General features: G+C 55.1%; 2 protein-coding genes across 11 annotated transcripts in view; one reads left to right on the forward strand and one right to left on the reverse strand.

Moving 5' to 3' along the window:
- Positions 1-4,304, forward strand: part of NUMB (NUMB endocytic adaptor protein) — a 160,517-nt gene extending 156,213 nt beyond the window's left edge. For 8 of the 10 annotated variants that reach the window (XM_068966094.1, XM_068966100.1, XM_068966101.1 and 5 more), the window contains 2 exons: positions 1,299-1,445; positions 2,231-4,304. In XM_068966094.1, coding sequence (XP_068822195.1) covers positions 1,299-1,445; positions 2,231-2,946 — 863 coding nt within the window. In that variant the 3' untranslated portion in view covers positions 2,947-4,304. The remainder of the gene's footprint in view (positions 1-1,298; positions 1,446-2,230) is intronic. The other 2 variants (XM_068966103.1, XM_068966104.1) reach the window with 1 other exon arrangement.
- Positions 4,305-5,876: 1,572 nt separating this feature from the next.
- The window catches only part of PAPLN (papilin, proteoglycan like sulfated glycoprotein), a 31,737-nt gene continuing 23,938 nt past the window's right edge, over positions 5,877-13,675 (reverse strand). The window contains exons 18-26 of the mRNA XM_068966378.1: positions 12,913-13,375; positions 11,788-11,925; positions 11,518-11,642; positions 11,115-11,250; positions 10,396-10,533; positions 9,601-9,728; positions 9,385-9,493; positions 8,486-8,652; positions 5,877-6,061 (exon numbers count right to left, since the gene is read on the reverse strand). Of these exons, the coding sequence (XP_068822479.1) occupies positions 5,877-6,061; positions 8,486-8,652; positions 9,385-9,493; positions 9,601-9,728; positions 10,396-10,533; positions 11,115-11,250; positions 11,518-11,642; positions 11,788-11,925; positions 12,913-13,375 (1,589 nt within the window). The remainder of the gene's footprint in view (positions 6,062-8,485; positions 8,653-9,384; positions 9,494-9,600; positions 9,729-10,395; positions 10,534-11,114; positions 11,251-11,517; positions 11,643-11,787; positions 11,926-12,912; positions 13,376-13,675) is intronic.

The following is a 13,675-nucleotide window of genomic DNA, read 5'->3' on the forward strand; positions in this document are numbered from 1 at the left end:
TAATATTCATATGCATCAGGTGGCATTTCATCTAACAGATATTTATACTGCCAACAATAGTAGGTACTATTTATTGGGCACTTAGCATCATGTCTGCCACGTACATCATGGTAAGGACTCTTGCATTTTCCTCATCTCATTTAATCCTCACAATAGTCCTTTGAGATAGGCATCACAGATAAGGAAAATTAGGCTCAGAAAGGTTAAGTGAACTGCCCAAATCACACAGCCAGGATGTAAACCCAGGTCTTTCTGAATATAGTTCCTGTTACATTCAGCTGACTTTGTGCCTATTTACAGGGTAGTGGGTATACAAAACTATAAATAGAATATAGTCCTTTTCCTGCCTTTAGAGGACTTGCAGTTTTTTGATAAGCTAGTCTTTTAGGCAAGCCCTGGGTCAATAGCACCAATGCCATAAGCATAGTTGCCAAGTCCTAAAGAGAGAATGATTATGGTGTAAGGCAGGAGAAGGTGCCTGCTTGTCTGCTGTATACCAAGTATAGAGAGCTGGGCAAAGGAGTAGAAACTGATGGGCTAGCCATCTGGAGTAAAGGAGCAAGGACTGGATTTTATTAAAGGGAGACAGGAAACAACAGTAAGTGCCTGAAGACATTACAAACATTACTGAAGGGGAAAAAGTCTTAAAAAGATGAAATTAATTCTGTAGCAAATTATAAATTAAGCAAATGAAAACATGTACCAAGTTTGATTTCTCAACTGTAATACGGGGTTTTTGAGAGAATTTATTGAGATGATTGGAGAAGGCAATGGCAACCCACTCCAGTACTCTTGCCTCGAAAATCCCGTGGATGGAGGAGCTTGAGATGATGCACGCTAAAGCACTATTAGAGTAGAGCCTAGCACAGAGTAAAGAGGACTGTGTCAACCACTACTGGCATAATCTGATCTTTTGAAATAGTGATAGATGACACTTTATCATTATGCCAAAGGCTAAGCTATGTCTAGAATAGATTTTTGCTGCTTGTAATACAAAGCAGTTCTTTTTAACTTAATTTGAAATTGTTTTTCGAGTCTTCATTACCTCTTTCCCCATAAACATGTTTTTCTAAAAGAGTCATTTAACTTTATCAGTACACCCATTTTAATTACAGCCTCTGATTCTCTTTGCCAAAAGGTTTGTGTATTCATTGCAGATGGCGTGGTTATCCCACACCAACTTTTCTGTCTTATCTTTCCACCAGTATTGCATATTGGCCTGACTGACCCGGCTCCAGGGGGTCACCTGTACACCCTGCATGAATTAACTCCATCAATGTTGTCTGCTCCCATTGTAGCTAATGGCACTGACTCAGCCTTCCATGTGCTTGCTGCTAAGCCAGCCCCTACTACTCTAGCACCCGTAGCAATGCCTGTGCGCGAAACCAACCCTTGGGCCTATGCCCCTGATGCTGCTAACAAGGGAATTGCAGCCACACATTCGGGTAAGGTGACCACAGATGGTGGTGAGGATTCTGGGATCAGATAAGTGACCTTGGTTTGAAAATCAGCCATTTACCTTAGTGGGAACCAGGAAGGAGTCCATTTAGGAAAAGTGGGATCCCTTTTGGAAATAAACTACTATTAAGGAAGGATGGTGTCAGAGAGGAGCTCTTAGAGGTGAGATTGATAATTCTTAGGACCCTAGAGCCACCCACAGAGCTTTCATAAGTCACAGATTCCTGGGCCCTCCCTTGCAAGAGCCTGTGTCTGGGTCTAGATCAGTGGACATGCCTGTAGGAAGAGAGAACTCTGCCTCCTACAAAAAAGACTACAAAAAGGCAGTTCACCAGGAAGACATGTGTCTGGAAGGCAGGCAGCAAGTCCCTGGTTATTCTCATTCTGTTAGAGCAGAAGGTGAATCACCTCAGCTCTTTAGAGTATGTGCAAGCTGGTTTCTGGACCATAGATGAGCCACACCAGTGGGGGCAGGGTTCTGATGCCAGCTAGCAGCTTCAGTTTTGTGCAGTTGAGCCATCTCTGGCACCTTCCAGACACGGCTGAGGTAAACGACAGACACACGGCTGAGGTCTCCTGGGTTCTCCCTGTCCTCCCACGAAACCTCCTCAGCTGGTAATAGAGACTTTCCTCCCACCTACCAAAACCACAGACCATCCCCCTGGGGGGGCTTGTTCCACATTAGGATTATTCAAATAATGGAGATTATCAGGTGAAGAAAAAAGCCCCTAAAGATCCTGATTCTTCCCTGTCTTCCTCTTGTTGCTTCCAGGGACCGAGTGGGGCCAGTCTTCCGGTGCTGTCTCTCCAGGTCTCTTCCAGGCTGGTCACAGACGCACTCCCTCCGAGGCCGACCGCTGGTTGGAGGAGGTGTCCAAGAGCGTCCGGGCTCAGCAGCCCCAGGCCTCAGCTGCCCCTCTGCAGCCGGTCCTCCAGCCGCCCCCACCCACTGCCATCGCCCAGCCAGTGCCACCTTTCCAAGGAAATACATTCCTCACCTCTCAGCCCGTGCCAGTGGGCGTGGTCCCACCCCTGCAGCCAGCCTTTGTCGCTGCCCAGTCCTATCCTGTGGCTAACGGGATGACCTATCCAGCCCCTAACGTACCTGTGGTGGGCATCACTCCCTCCCAGATGGTTGCCAATGTGTTTGGCACCGCAGGCCACCCACAGGCTGCCCAGCCCCATCAGTCTCCCAGCCTGGTCAAGCAGCAGACATTCCCACAGTATGAGACAAGCAGTGCTGCTGCCAGTCCCTTCTTTAAGCCTCCTGCTCAGCACCTCAACGGTTCTGCAGCTCTCAATGGCGTAGACGACAGCAGGTTGGCCTCGGGAGACAAGCAGACTGAGGCTCCTGCAGGCACCTGCACGGTGGATCCCTTTGAGGCCCAGTGGGCAGCCTTGGAAAGCAAGTCCAAGCAGCGTACTAACCCCTCCCCCACCAACCCCTTCTCCAGTGATTTACAGAAGACTTTTGAAATTGAACTTTAAGCAGTCCTTATGGCTTATGTATTTTGTCTGTACTTAGGCCCGGGTGGGGGGTGGAGGTCAGAGGAGCAAAGGGGACTTTGCATTCCCAACCAGTAAGCTTTTCACTAATCCCAAAGGTCCCCAAGGGCATGTCCAGGCATAGCATGTGGATGGGGGTGATTGAAAAAAGTGGAGAGACCCATTCCTAGGGAAGAGCTGTTTTGCAGTTAGACTAAGAAAGTCAAGGACCTGTCCTCTGTCCCGCCTCCCTCAGCCCCTTACTAGTCTCTGGCAGCAGAGAGGCAGAAGTATCTGAACAGGAATCTGTATTCAAAGCACATTTACTGGAATATAAAACACAACGGGAAGCCAAACGATCTCCCTTCGTTTTCAGGCCTTTCACCTACCTGCTCTCTCAGCACTAGCCTTCTTAAAGATCGAGAACAGGGTGGCCTGTGCTGGGACTGGGGAAGAGAGGCAGGCTGTGCTGCTGGAATTCCCAGCAGGGCCTGTCAGGAGCTGCCCAGCAGAGCTGTGTTTTAGGGGTAAAGTTGAGCTTCCATTTTGAGTAAGAATAAATATTATAAATATATATCAAAAAGCCAAAATCTTTATTTTTATGCATTTAGAATATTTTAAATAGTTCTCACTATTAAAAAGTTGTATGAGTTGTAAGTAATCTTGCCAAAGGTAAAAAGGTTAGCTGTAAGAAATTGTACATAAGATTGGTTTATCATTGATGCCTATTGAAGTAAAAAAAGAGGAAGGGCTGGAAGTGGCAGGTGGGATCCCTAGCTCACTTGGTATCACTTACTGTAAGTAGCACACTGCAACAACAATCATGCTTATGACCAGTATGGTCAGCTAGGTAGTAGTTTTAAATAAAGAGCAAGCAGTATTGTCTTGGTTTTACACCTGTAATGTCTTTATTTTAATGGGTTCAATCTAAATAGAGAATGTCTTGTCTTTTCTATACTGCTGCAGTTTCCTTATGTTAATCCTTTAACACTAAGGTGACAATGATGTAATCATATCCATGAGACGGGAACGCAGGTTACCGTGTTGGTTTGTCATGTAGGTCTTGGTGGGTTTTGTTTTGTCCTTTTAAGTTTTGTTCCCACGAGTTTTGTGGGGATGGAGGTCCTAGTCTTGTTAGCACTGCGTGTGTGTGCGTGCGTGCGTGTGTGTGCGTGCATCCCTCCCTCTTGTGGTGAGCTGAACATCCTGTTGCCAGTTGTAGCCACTTGACCTCTGGTAACAACGTAAGATCCCATCTCATTTTTACTTTCGAACGTTGGCCTTACAATCAAATGTATGTTATATATATATTTGTACTGATGAGAATTTATAATCTGCTTTAACAAAAATAAATGTTCGTGGTAGAAGCTTTTGCCATGAAGAGCTGTTCTTTGCCCTTTGCTCTATTAGCGAATGAGTCTCAGATCCTTGTGGTCTCGTCCTCTCTGCATTCCGCTGCTGCCGCAGATCTCTAGTGTGATGGCTAGAAAATCTTTCACTGGGGCTAGTATACTCTTAAAGTGCCTATCTGTATTCATACTCGAGCCTCCGGTCGTTCCTGAGCACATCTCTGAGGTCAGGTTATCGGTGCTCCGAGTACAGGCTTGAACCTGGCGGTTGTGTAGACACACAACCTCCACCCCAGCCCAGACCTAGTCGTCAGAATTTGCATTTTAACAAGACTCACATTCTGAGAAGTTGGGCCACAGCAGTGACTCTGAACCGTGGATATGTATGAGAGTCATCTGGGAGCTTTTAAAAATCCTCATATCCAGCCCATACTCCAGACCAATTTAAATCTCCGGGGAGTAGACCCCCCAGCCTCAGTTCTTGAAAAAGCTCCCAGTGTGAGAACCACTGGTCTAGACTGAGTTTTACTCTCACCATACCCCACCACTCTGACTAGTTCCAGGAGCTAGCTGAGGTCTGGAGTATGCCACCAATCTGACAAATAGTGATTTAACTAGAGAACAGTGGAGTCCAAGAAAGTAGCCCTTACCTTCCAATTTCTATAGCCAAACCAGCCATGGTACATGGAAGGGGATGCACCTCAATGGTTTTTAAAACTGGAAAGAAAAAAAAGACCTCTGTCCCCACCCATGTTTTGTTGCTGAATGAGAGGTAGACCAAGAAGTATCACTCACCCATGAAGCAATTGTTTCTTTTCCAGCTAGTGCTGGTAATAGAAATCACTTGTCCCGGTAATGCTGGTTTTTCCTGTGTCCCAGAAAGACCTGTTACTAGGCCCAGCCCGTCCTCTGGGGGATTGGGAGAAGGTTAAAGTGGAAAGGAACTCAGAAGCTCATTGAAACCAGGCCTCTTCTGTTCATCAAGGCCTTAAGAGGCTGAAAGAGGAAGAATGACCTCTCCTAACTCTGAAACCACTTCCCTCTTCCCTTTCTTAACGTCACCGTCCGTTCCACTGGTCCCTCTATCCTGTTGGTACTGTGCCTGGTTTTTAGTTTTCATTATCTCCCACTTTGCTGAGGGCTTTCACCAACTTTGTGCTATTAACTAAAGCTGGTCACTAGACTCCCTAGGAAGGGCTAGAGAGACTGGAGTGATGAACCCCATCTGGACCCCAGATGGGACCTAGGTCTAGCAAAGAATGTTTCCCTTACACACCAGGAGTTACCTTCCCCAATCAGACAGGACACACCTCCCCACCTAGCCTTCAGCAAAGGGAGAACCCTGGTAGCTGGTTTTAAAGACACAGTGAGCTGATCCTGCATAACAAATCAGAGAGAGAAATTGTCAAGTGAAAAGTGTCCTTATTGCAAACAAGAGGCCGCTGGGTCAGAGCCGCCGACACCACTGGGACCGCTGCTGCTGGCCCTCCACGGTGGGGGGCGGCTCTGACCAGGCCAGTGTCTGTGGAGGAGAACTCCCTCCTCAGCCAGAGAGGGGAGACCGAGAGCCGCCTCCTCCCAGCACTACGAGCTGTGTCCCTGCTGCCAGACGGGCTGCACGGGCGGCTGGACACGGGAGCAGCTGGCGCAGCAGAAGCTGGAGTAGTACTCGTTGCCGCAGAGCCGGGCCTGCAGGACCAGGTCACAGTTGGCCAGCTCCGGCTGGTCGACACAGTCCCTGCTGGGGTCCCGGGGCTGGGCGGCCAGCACTGCGAGACACCGGGGCGGGGTGGGGGGGGGGAGAGAGGGTGGTGAGAAAGCTCCGTGTGGCTGGAAACACCTGCCATGTCGTTCCCCTAAAGGAGAGCAGCTCTGTAACCGCCGGGCTCCCAAAGATGCCGGTCAGTGTATCCCGGTAACACCTGTGTGTCCAGCTGAGGGCACACGGTCTTCACTGCCCTGGGCTCCACTTCGGCGTGCAGTGGGCCTCCTGTTATCCTTTTGTAGCTCTCCCCCACCCCCACCGCTTGCCCTAGTGCACAGCCCATTGCAGAACCCCAGATATTGACTCTCCAGCTGATTAAACATCTCTGGAAGTTAACCCCCTGCTCTGACTACTGAGACCTGAGGAGACGCATGAATATATGGCCGCAGCCTCTGGACAAGGAGAGCGGGGTCAGCCCCAAGCACAGTTTTGACTTGGCAAGAGAGGTCTTCTCTCTCTCACTGCTGGTTTCCTCCCACTTAAGCGTTTGTGCCTTCAGTAGCCCCAGCTCAGTCACTTAGCTCCCTAGCTTTCCAGCTGTTCCCACTTCCCCCAGACACAGCAGAGCCCATCAGGCCAGTGATGGAGGACAGGCTGGCAGCGGTGGCGCTGAGGCAACACTGCGCGCAGAGCGCCGGGTGCCTCCCCTCGGAATCCGCTCGGCACGTCCATAACTTATAAATCACCGTGGGACTTGCGTTCCACTGCTCCGTCTTCGGACTGAAGTCGCTTTGCCTAGTTAACCTCCCTTTTCTTTCTGGGAGGGGCTCTCAGGGCTCAGCTTGGCTTAGGCCTGACAGCAGCTCCCCAGAGTCGCCTCACGGGGCTGCAGAAGGGCCCCCTCCACACCCTCCCCCCGGATACAACTAGTAGACAACACCTGAGCAGCCAATGGCTTTGTGAGAAGGCTTGGCTCATCAGTGTAACAAGAGTACGAACTACCTACATTTACATAAAGAACAAGTCATTTATGCTTATTTTTTACAATCGTCACTTTGGTTATCAACTTAATCTCAGCCATCGTAGCTCCTGGGCTCATCACAGACAGAGGTAAGCAGGTGCCGGGCGTGATGGTGCAGGCTGGGCACCATTCTGGCTCTGCCCCTTCCAGCCAGGGGACTTAATGGTTACATAAGCTCTCCGTGTCTGCTGTCTCATTTGGAGTTAATGATAGCAACTGAAGCACATAGTAACCATGGCTAAAATAACCAGCACGTAACTGGGGCATTCCCATTCTGAAAAGTGTGAGTGACCCCCACTCCCCATGTTTTAACCTTACAGTATTTTCTGTTTCTCACCCTAGACCTTTAGGTAAAAAGCTTGAGAGCACTTTGTTGTACAGCAGAAACTAACACAACATTGCAAAGCAACTACCAATAAAGAAAAAAAGAGAAAGCAAGCTCGCAAGCTGTCCCCAAAGTGGGACCAGCTCAAGGGCCCTGCCCGTACTAACACTGCAGTTCCAGCATGCCGCCAAACCATGAGCAGGGCAGTGAGGCGGCCTCAAGCAGTGAGAGGCCACAAGAAGCTTAAATGGGTGACGGCAGCTACATACAGCTCAACTGACGGAACCAACACAGTTGAAGGAGAGAGGAAGATGGCTTCTCCTTAAGAGGTGCCCTCCTCCCCCGAAGAAAGTGTCTCAGGTTACCAACACTCATCGAACGGGGCAGAAGAAAGACGGCAGGACTGAGGCCGTAAGTGTGCCGTCTCGGAGGCAGTCCCATCACACCGTTTCACCTTGGTGACCATGCATCATTAGGAGCCCTACCAAACTCCAGCGTCAGTTGAGTTTCTGGTTCTAGTTTGGCTTCCCATGCAGACACGCCTCTACCTAATCACAGACATGCCCATGTGGGGGCCCCCTGACACCGATCTTTCTCACTTAAACCTGCACTCTGGCCTGTCTCAAGTCTTGTAAGTTTGGTAAGTATGTGGACAAGAGATCTATCTGCTGGGCATGATTGAGGTGAAAAGCAGCTCCTCCAGGATGGTGCCTTCACCAGGGTACCACCTTCACACACACATGCACTCAGCCTGAGCACCTGGTGATGCCAGGCCCTGCCCTGGGCCCTGGCTGGGTCCCAGTCCCTGTCTTCATAAACTGGAAGCCCACCATCAGGCCCGCTCACTAAGCAACATTTCTACCAGACTGCAGCCTCTAACCTGGCCAGTTCCACGCTCAGCCTGGCAGATAGGAGGCGGCCAGGCCCGACGCCCTGCGTGGTCCTGGTGAGGTGCTACAGCCATGACCGTCCAGGCCCACCAGCACAGCTGGGCCCTGGCAGTTCCCTCCCAGGGCTGTTTTGGGCCACGTGATGACTGGCTTGCCCCAAGTCACATAACCAGGAGCTGGCAGAGCTCTGCGTCCGGCCGCACACGGCCAGCTCCCGAAGACAAGCAGCTGCCTGGGGTGGGCCTTCCTTACCCGGCGGGAGCACCTTCACCTCGGTGCTGCGGCTGACGGCCTGGCTTCCACGGTAGGCGCTGCACGTGTAGGAGCCCTCATCCCTGGCCCGCAGGTTGTGGATCAGCAGCGTGCCGTCCGGGGACTGGTGCACGCGGTGGCTGTCGGCCCGCACTGGCAGCCCGTTCCTGGAGGAGAGAGGATGCTGGGAGACCCTGCAAGCCCTGGGGGGTGCTGAGCTGGATCTCCCAGGGCCGGGGAGGGGGCCGTCTAAGGCCTCCTCCAGAGCCACCCACTGACCCAGACGCACTCAGGGCAAACCTCCGAGCCTGGGGGACACTGGGCCATTTCCTGCCTGGAGTGTTGGGGGGCTCAGATTACCCCAGGATCCCCAGTGCCTAGCCTCGTCCTGACATACTGCAAGGAAGAAGGGGGCATCAAACTGTTTACTGAATGAAGAAAAGCCCAGCAGACTTGGGGTAAAAGACCACCCAAAGCCCCCAGAGCTGAGTGGAGCCCAGTGTTTCTCAGCCCAGCAGAGCATCCGCCACCCAGGAGACATGTGGCAACATCTGGAGACTTTCTGTGGCCATAACGTGGGAGGGAGTGCCACAGGCACCCCGAAGCTGGACATCCCCCAACGCACCCTGACAACTAAAACCGTCAGCCCAGGACGTCGACAGAGAAGCTCTGGTGTGTAGCCCAACCAGCAGAGAAGACAGCGGTCCTGGCAGGGCTTCCCCATAAAGGGAGGAGGGCGCTGTAGCCCCTTCCCCTGGCACCAGGCCAGGAGGCAGGAGCAGACGTGAGGGGGAGGGGTGCAGGTGGCAGCAACGTTCTGCACAAAGGTGGACCCCCGCCCCCGGTTTGGGCTGTAGAGCTCAGATGTGAGGGCCTGAGGGCCAGGAACAGAGCCTCACCTGGACCATCGGATGCTCACGCTTTCTCCTGGCACCACACACAGCAGCCGAGCTGTGTCCCCTTCCGGCACCGCCATCGTGGAGGGCAGCCCCGTGATGGTCAGCTCCCCTGGGCCCGAGGAGGGGGGCACTGTCAGCCACGGCACACCCGTGGTGTCCCTCCTGACCCCAGAGGCCACTGGCCACACGCACCCACCCACTCAAGCTGCGCCTCACCCAGCACTCGGAGCTGGACCCAGCGCTGGTCCCGGTCGTGCCCGTTGAACGCGACACACGTGTAGAAGCCTCCATCCTCCACAGCTACGCGGCTGATGACCAGGGAGCCATCGGACTGCAGCTGGTGTCTGGGGGGGCCAAGCACAGTCAGGTGGCTCCATCCCAAGGCTCCCGGTGGGTGGGAGGGGGGTCAGGGTCTCCCGTCCCCTGGTGAAAGGCTGAGTGGGCCCTGCCAGTCAGCGGGGTCTGACCACCCTCCAGCTGCTGGCACTCTCCTTTACTTAATGACGCCTGACTTTAAAACCTGGCAACAAGCAGATCATTGCAAGTTTTCGGATACAAAATAATTCTGGTTTGGGTTTCAAGGTTTTTTTTTCTACACTCGTTTATTAGGCTGGGTCCTGGTTCGGTCACTTTTGAGCTGGGTGGTGGTAAGCTTCCGTGCGTCACATGCGGATAAAACAGCAGCCTTTAGCTCTTCTGCATGTCACGTGAAAGAGATTAAGCCTCAGCACGGGCCCCATATATGTTAGGTCTTACGATTACAGCCAGAAGGGTATCTGCCTCCACTTCGTCCCAACAGGCCGTCACCTGTTGGCTGGCTTCTTGTGATTGTCCACTAGCCACACTCTGGAAAGGTCCAGAGATCCCAGCGTGGTCTGCCCAAGGAGCCCTCCGCCTAGCAACCCCGTCTCTCCAGAGGCCCTGGGGTCCCGCTCAGGTCTGACCAGGGCACGGCATCTGCCCAGACGGGGCGGGACCGGAGGCAGGACAGGGGAGGGGAGCTGAACAAACCTGGGGGAGGAGAGAGGCTGCCCGTCTCTCTGCCACTCGATAGTCGGGGGTGGGAAGCCCTCAGCACGACAGGTCAGCCGGACTCGCTGGCCCAGCTGGGCGTCCAGCACCCCGGGCTGGCTCCGGTCAAGACGCACCCTGCAGAGCAAGCGTCACTCAGCTGGGAGGGGGCTCCTCGCCGCTGCCTCCCCCTGACCACCCTCCTGCCTGGGGACGGGACCCCTACCCGGCCTCATGGGCCCCTTCTCCCCACAACCCTGACAAGATTCCGCTCTCCAGCCTCAGCCCTTCATTCTGGTTGGGAGACATCGACAAATACCTGGGACCCAGGCTCAAAGCCAGCTCTGGCTTTCTCACCTCCGCCACCAGAATTTCTGCGTCCTGCCCACCCTGCACCAGGTCCCTGATGTGGGCCCCTCCAGCCCTCTCCACCTGCTCTGTAAACTCCCTTCTTCAAGGCCGGCTCAGCCCTCTAGCTCCTGAGGCTAGGGCCAGGATGGGCTCCGCTCCCCAGTGCTCCCGGTGGTGGGCAGGACTCCCCATCCCCGCTTCAGAGGCCGGGCTCCGGGAGCCACGTTCACCCTCCCCTCCCAGAGCCCCGAGCAGGCGGCCAGCAAGCCTGGTCACAGCACACGCCGGCCTGGGGACTGTCCACTTGCCCTCCCTGACCCCGGCCCGCGGTGGGCCAGCCGGCCGGCAGACAGTGCTGAGCACCACACCTGGTCAGGGGCCACGGGTGTGAGGCGGCGGCGGGGCCCTCGCGGCTGGGGTCCCCAGGGCTGTAGTCCTGGGCTGGGTCCCTGGTCTCGGGGAAGTGCCTTGGTTCAGCCTCAGAAGGCACAGCCACGTCACCCCCTATTGTGAAGCCAGAAGCAAGGGGTGAGCTGTGGAGAGAAGCGGATGGAAGGAATGGTGCCCATGAGGCTGGCAGGGGACCAACAAGAAGCAAGGGCCACACAGGGCAAGGTGTCTGCCCCAGGCGACCTGCAGCGCGGGGACCCAGCCGCCAGGATGCCGCGGCCTGCTTCCCGCCCTAGTCCTCCAGTGTGGGGGCGCCCCGGCCGGTACCCCCACCCTGGGGCCCAGAAGAACCGAAGGGAGGTGGTGGGGTGGGGACGAGACCTGTGATGCGGAGCTGGACCTGCTGAGAGTGATGGTCTGGCCCTTGGCCACCACAGCTGTAGGTGCCCGCGTCCTCTGCCCTCAGGGGTCTGATGACCAGGGAGCCGTCGGACTGCAGCCGGTGCCTGAGGACGGGGAGGTGGCTTGAGCGCTGTGTCCTGAGGCAACAGCAAGCCTGGCTCCCACCAGAGGGGCTTACCCCGTGCTCTCTCACCCTCCCATCCCCGGGAATCAGAGGGGCTGGGTGGGGAGCCGGCTGGCTGTACCCACCTGTCAGAGGAGATGGGCCGCCCATCTTTCTGCCACCTGGAGTGGGGGTCCGGGGAGCCACTCTCCGGGCAGAAGAGCCGCACCAACTGCCCCAGGGCCGCCTGCACTACGGAGGGCTCTGAGCCCGCCAGAGTGATCCTGGGAAGGTGGGACAGTCACATGAGGGCCAGCATCGGGGACTATCCCTTCATCAGTGTGTCCCCACAGAAAGCCTGGTACCTCATCATGGGTATCAGAGGTACCCCCTTGGTACTCATGGAACTACCAGAGGTACTTCTCATGGAAGCCACGCTCCAGAAGTCTGTGGAGTCAAGAATCCCCCCTCCCCACCCCACCCCCAAAATACTCACAGGCATTGTACCCTCAACTTGTTCCCGCAAGAGCACAGAACATGGACCTCCCTGGTGGCCCCGTGGCTAAGAAGTGCCTCCCAGTGCAGGAGACACAGGCTCAATCCCTGATCTGAGAAACCCACATGCCAAAGGGGAACTAAGTTCATGAGCCACAGCTACTGAAGCCCACACGCCCAGAGCCCGTGACCCAGAACCAGAGGGGAGACCCTGCTCGCTGCAGGGAGAGAAAACCCCGCACAAAAGACCCAGCACAGCCCAAATTAATGAGCACAGAACAGGCCCAGGGCCCAGGATGGAGAGCCTGGGAGAGGAGCAGCCAGGCAACAGCACACACGCCTGATCCATCAGGAATTCAAAGTTCTGTTTTTAATCTTCCCAGCTTTCATTAATATGACCCAAAGAGTGACAACAAACGGGATCCACACTAAACCTATGAGATCATATCACCATTTTACAGGTCGAGAAACTGAGGCTTCGGGAAGCTGGATGACTTGCCAAAGGTCATGAAGCTCTTAAGCTTCAACTAGACAGGCCCTGGACCATCCCAGCAAGATGTGCTGGAGAATTCAGGCACCACCATCCACCCGACCCTGGGCAAGCCTCATGTCTCCAAAGCCTGAGATTTCCCACCTGTGGAATGATGGTAGCAAAGCCCTCCAGGTGAGAGGTGGAGGGAGGCCCAGCTGATCTCAGGGTTTTAGCCCTAAAAGGCTCAGCCCCTGGCCTGCCTGGGTCCCTATCCCCATCCCACCTGGGGAAGGGGGGGCCTCACCTGTAGGAGGAGCCACGGGAAGGAGGCGCTGGTCGTCCTGCATCTCCACTCAGTCCAGGGGGACTGGGTCCAGTCTCCTGGCCCCAGGGCCCCTCTCCAAAGGCCTGTCTGTGGTCCATCACCCCCGGCCCAGGCTCTTGGTCTTGCCAGCGGAGGCCACCGGAAGGCAAGGGTCCTCTCTGGACCACGGGCCCCGGCCCATGCCGGCTGGCGGCCTGCTGGCCCCCAGGACCGCTGCCGCCACCATCTCTGTGGGTGCTCTGGCCAGAGGCCCCGGCCCCGGGCTGGGGTCCCCGGCAGGCACTCACACACTCCTCTTCTGAGGCGAAGTTGTTGGCGTTGCCGTGGCAGCCGCCGTACCAGAAGCGGTTACACTGGCCCACAGAGGGGACGAAGTACCAGCGGGCGGCCCAGTCAGTGCAGGAGCCGTGGGCACTGGGCAGCAGGCACCGCACGGGGTACGCTGAGGGGGGCAGGAAGCACACAGGTCACCGCAACCCAGTAGGGAAGCTGCAAACGTGGCCCAGAACTCAGGGGCAAGGCCCTCCCCAGCTTCAGCTTCAGTGCACACCCGCACTACTGCTGGGGCCCTTGACGGGCTCTGGGGACAGACTCTGCTCACTGCCCTGGGACCCCAGCAGAACCAGCCTGCTCCGCACCCCCAGAGCTGGAGCCCTGCAGAGGATCAGGGCTGTGAGCTCCCTGGATGGGCGCCCTCATGCTCCTCCCCACCTGACCCAGGCCGCCCAGCGCACACAGAGCA

Source organism: Capricornis sumatraensis, chromosome 2, assembly GCF_032405125.1.
Source record: "Capricornis sumatraensis isolate serow.1 chromosome 2, serow.2, whole genome shotgun sequence".
Classification (NCBI taxonomy): Eukaryota; Metazoa; Chordata; class Mammalia; order Artiodactyla; family Bovidae; genus Capricornis; species Capricornis sumatraensis.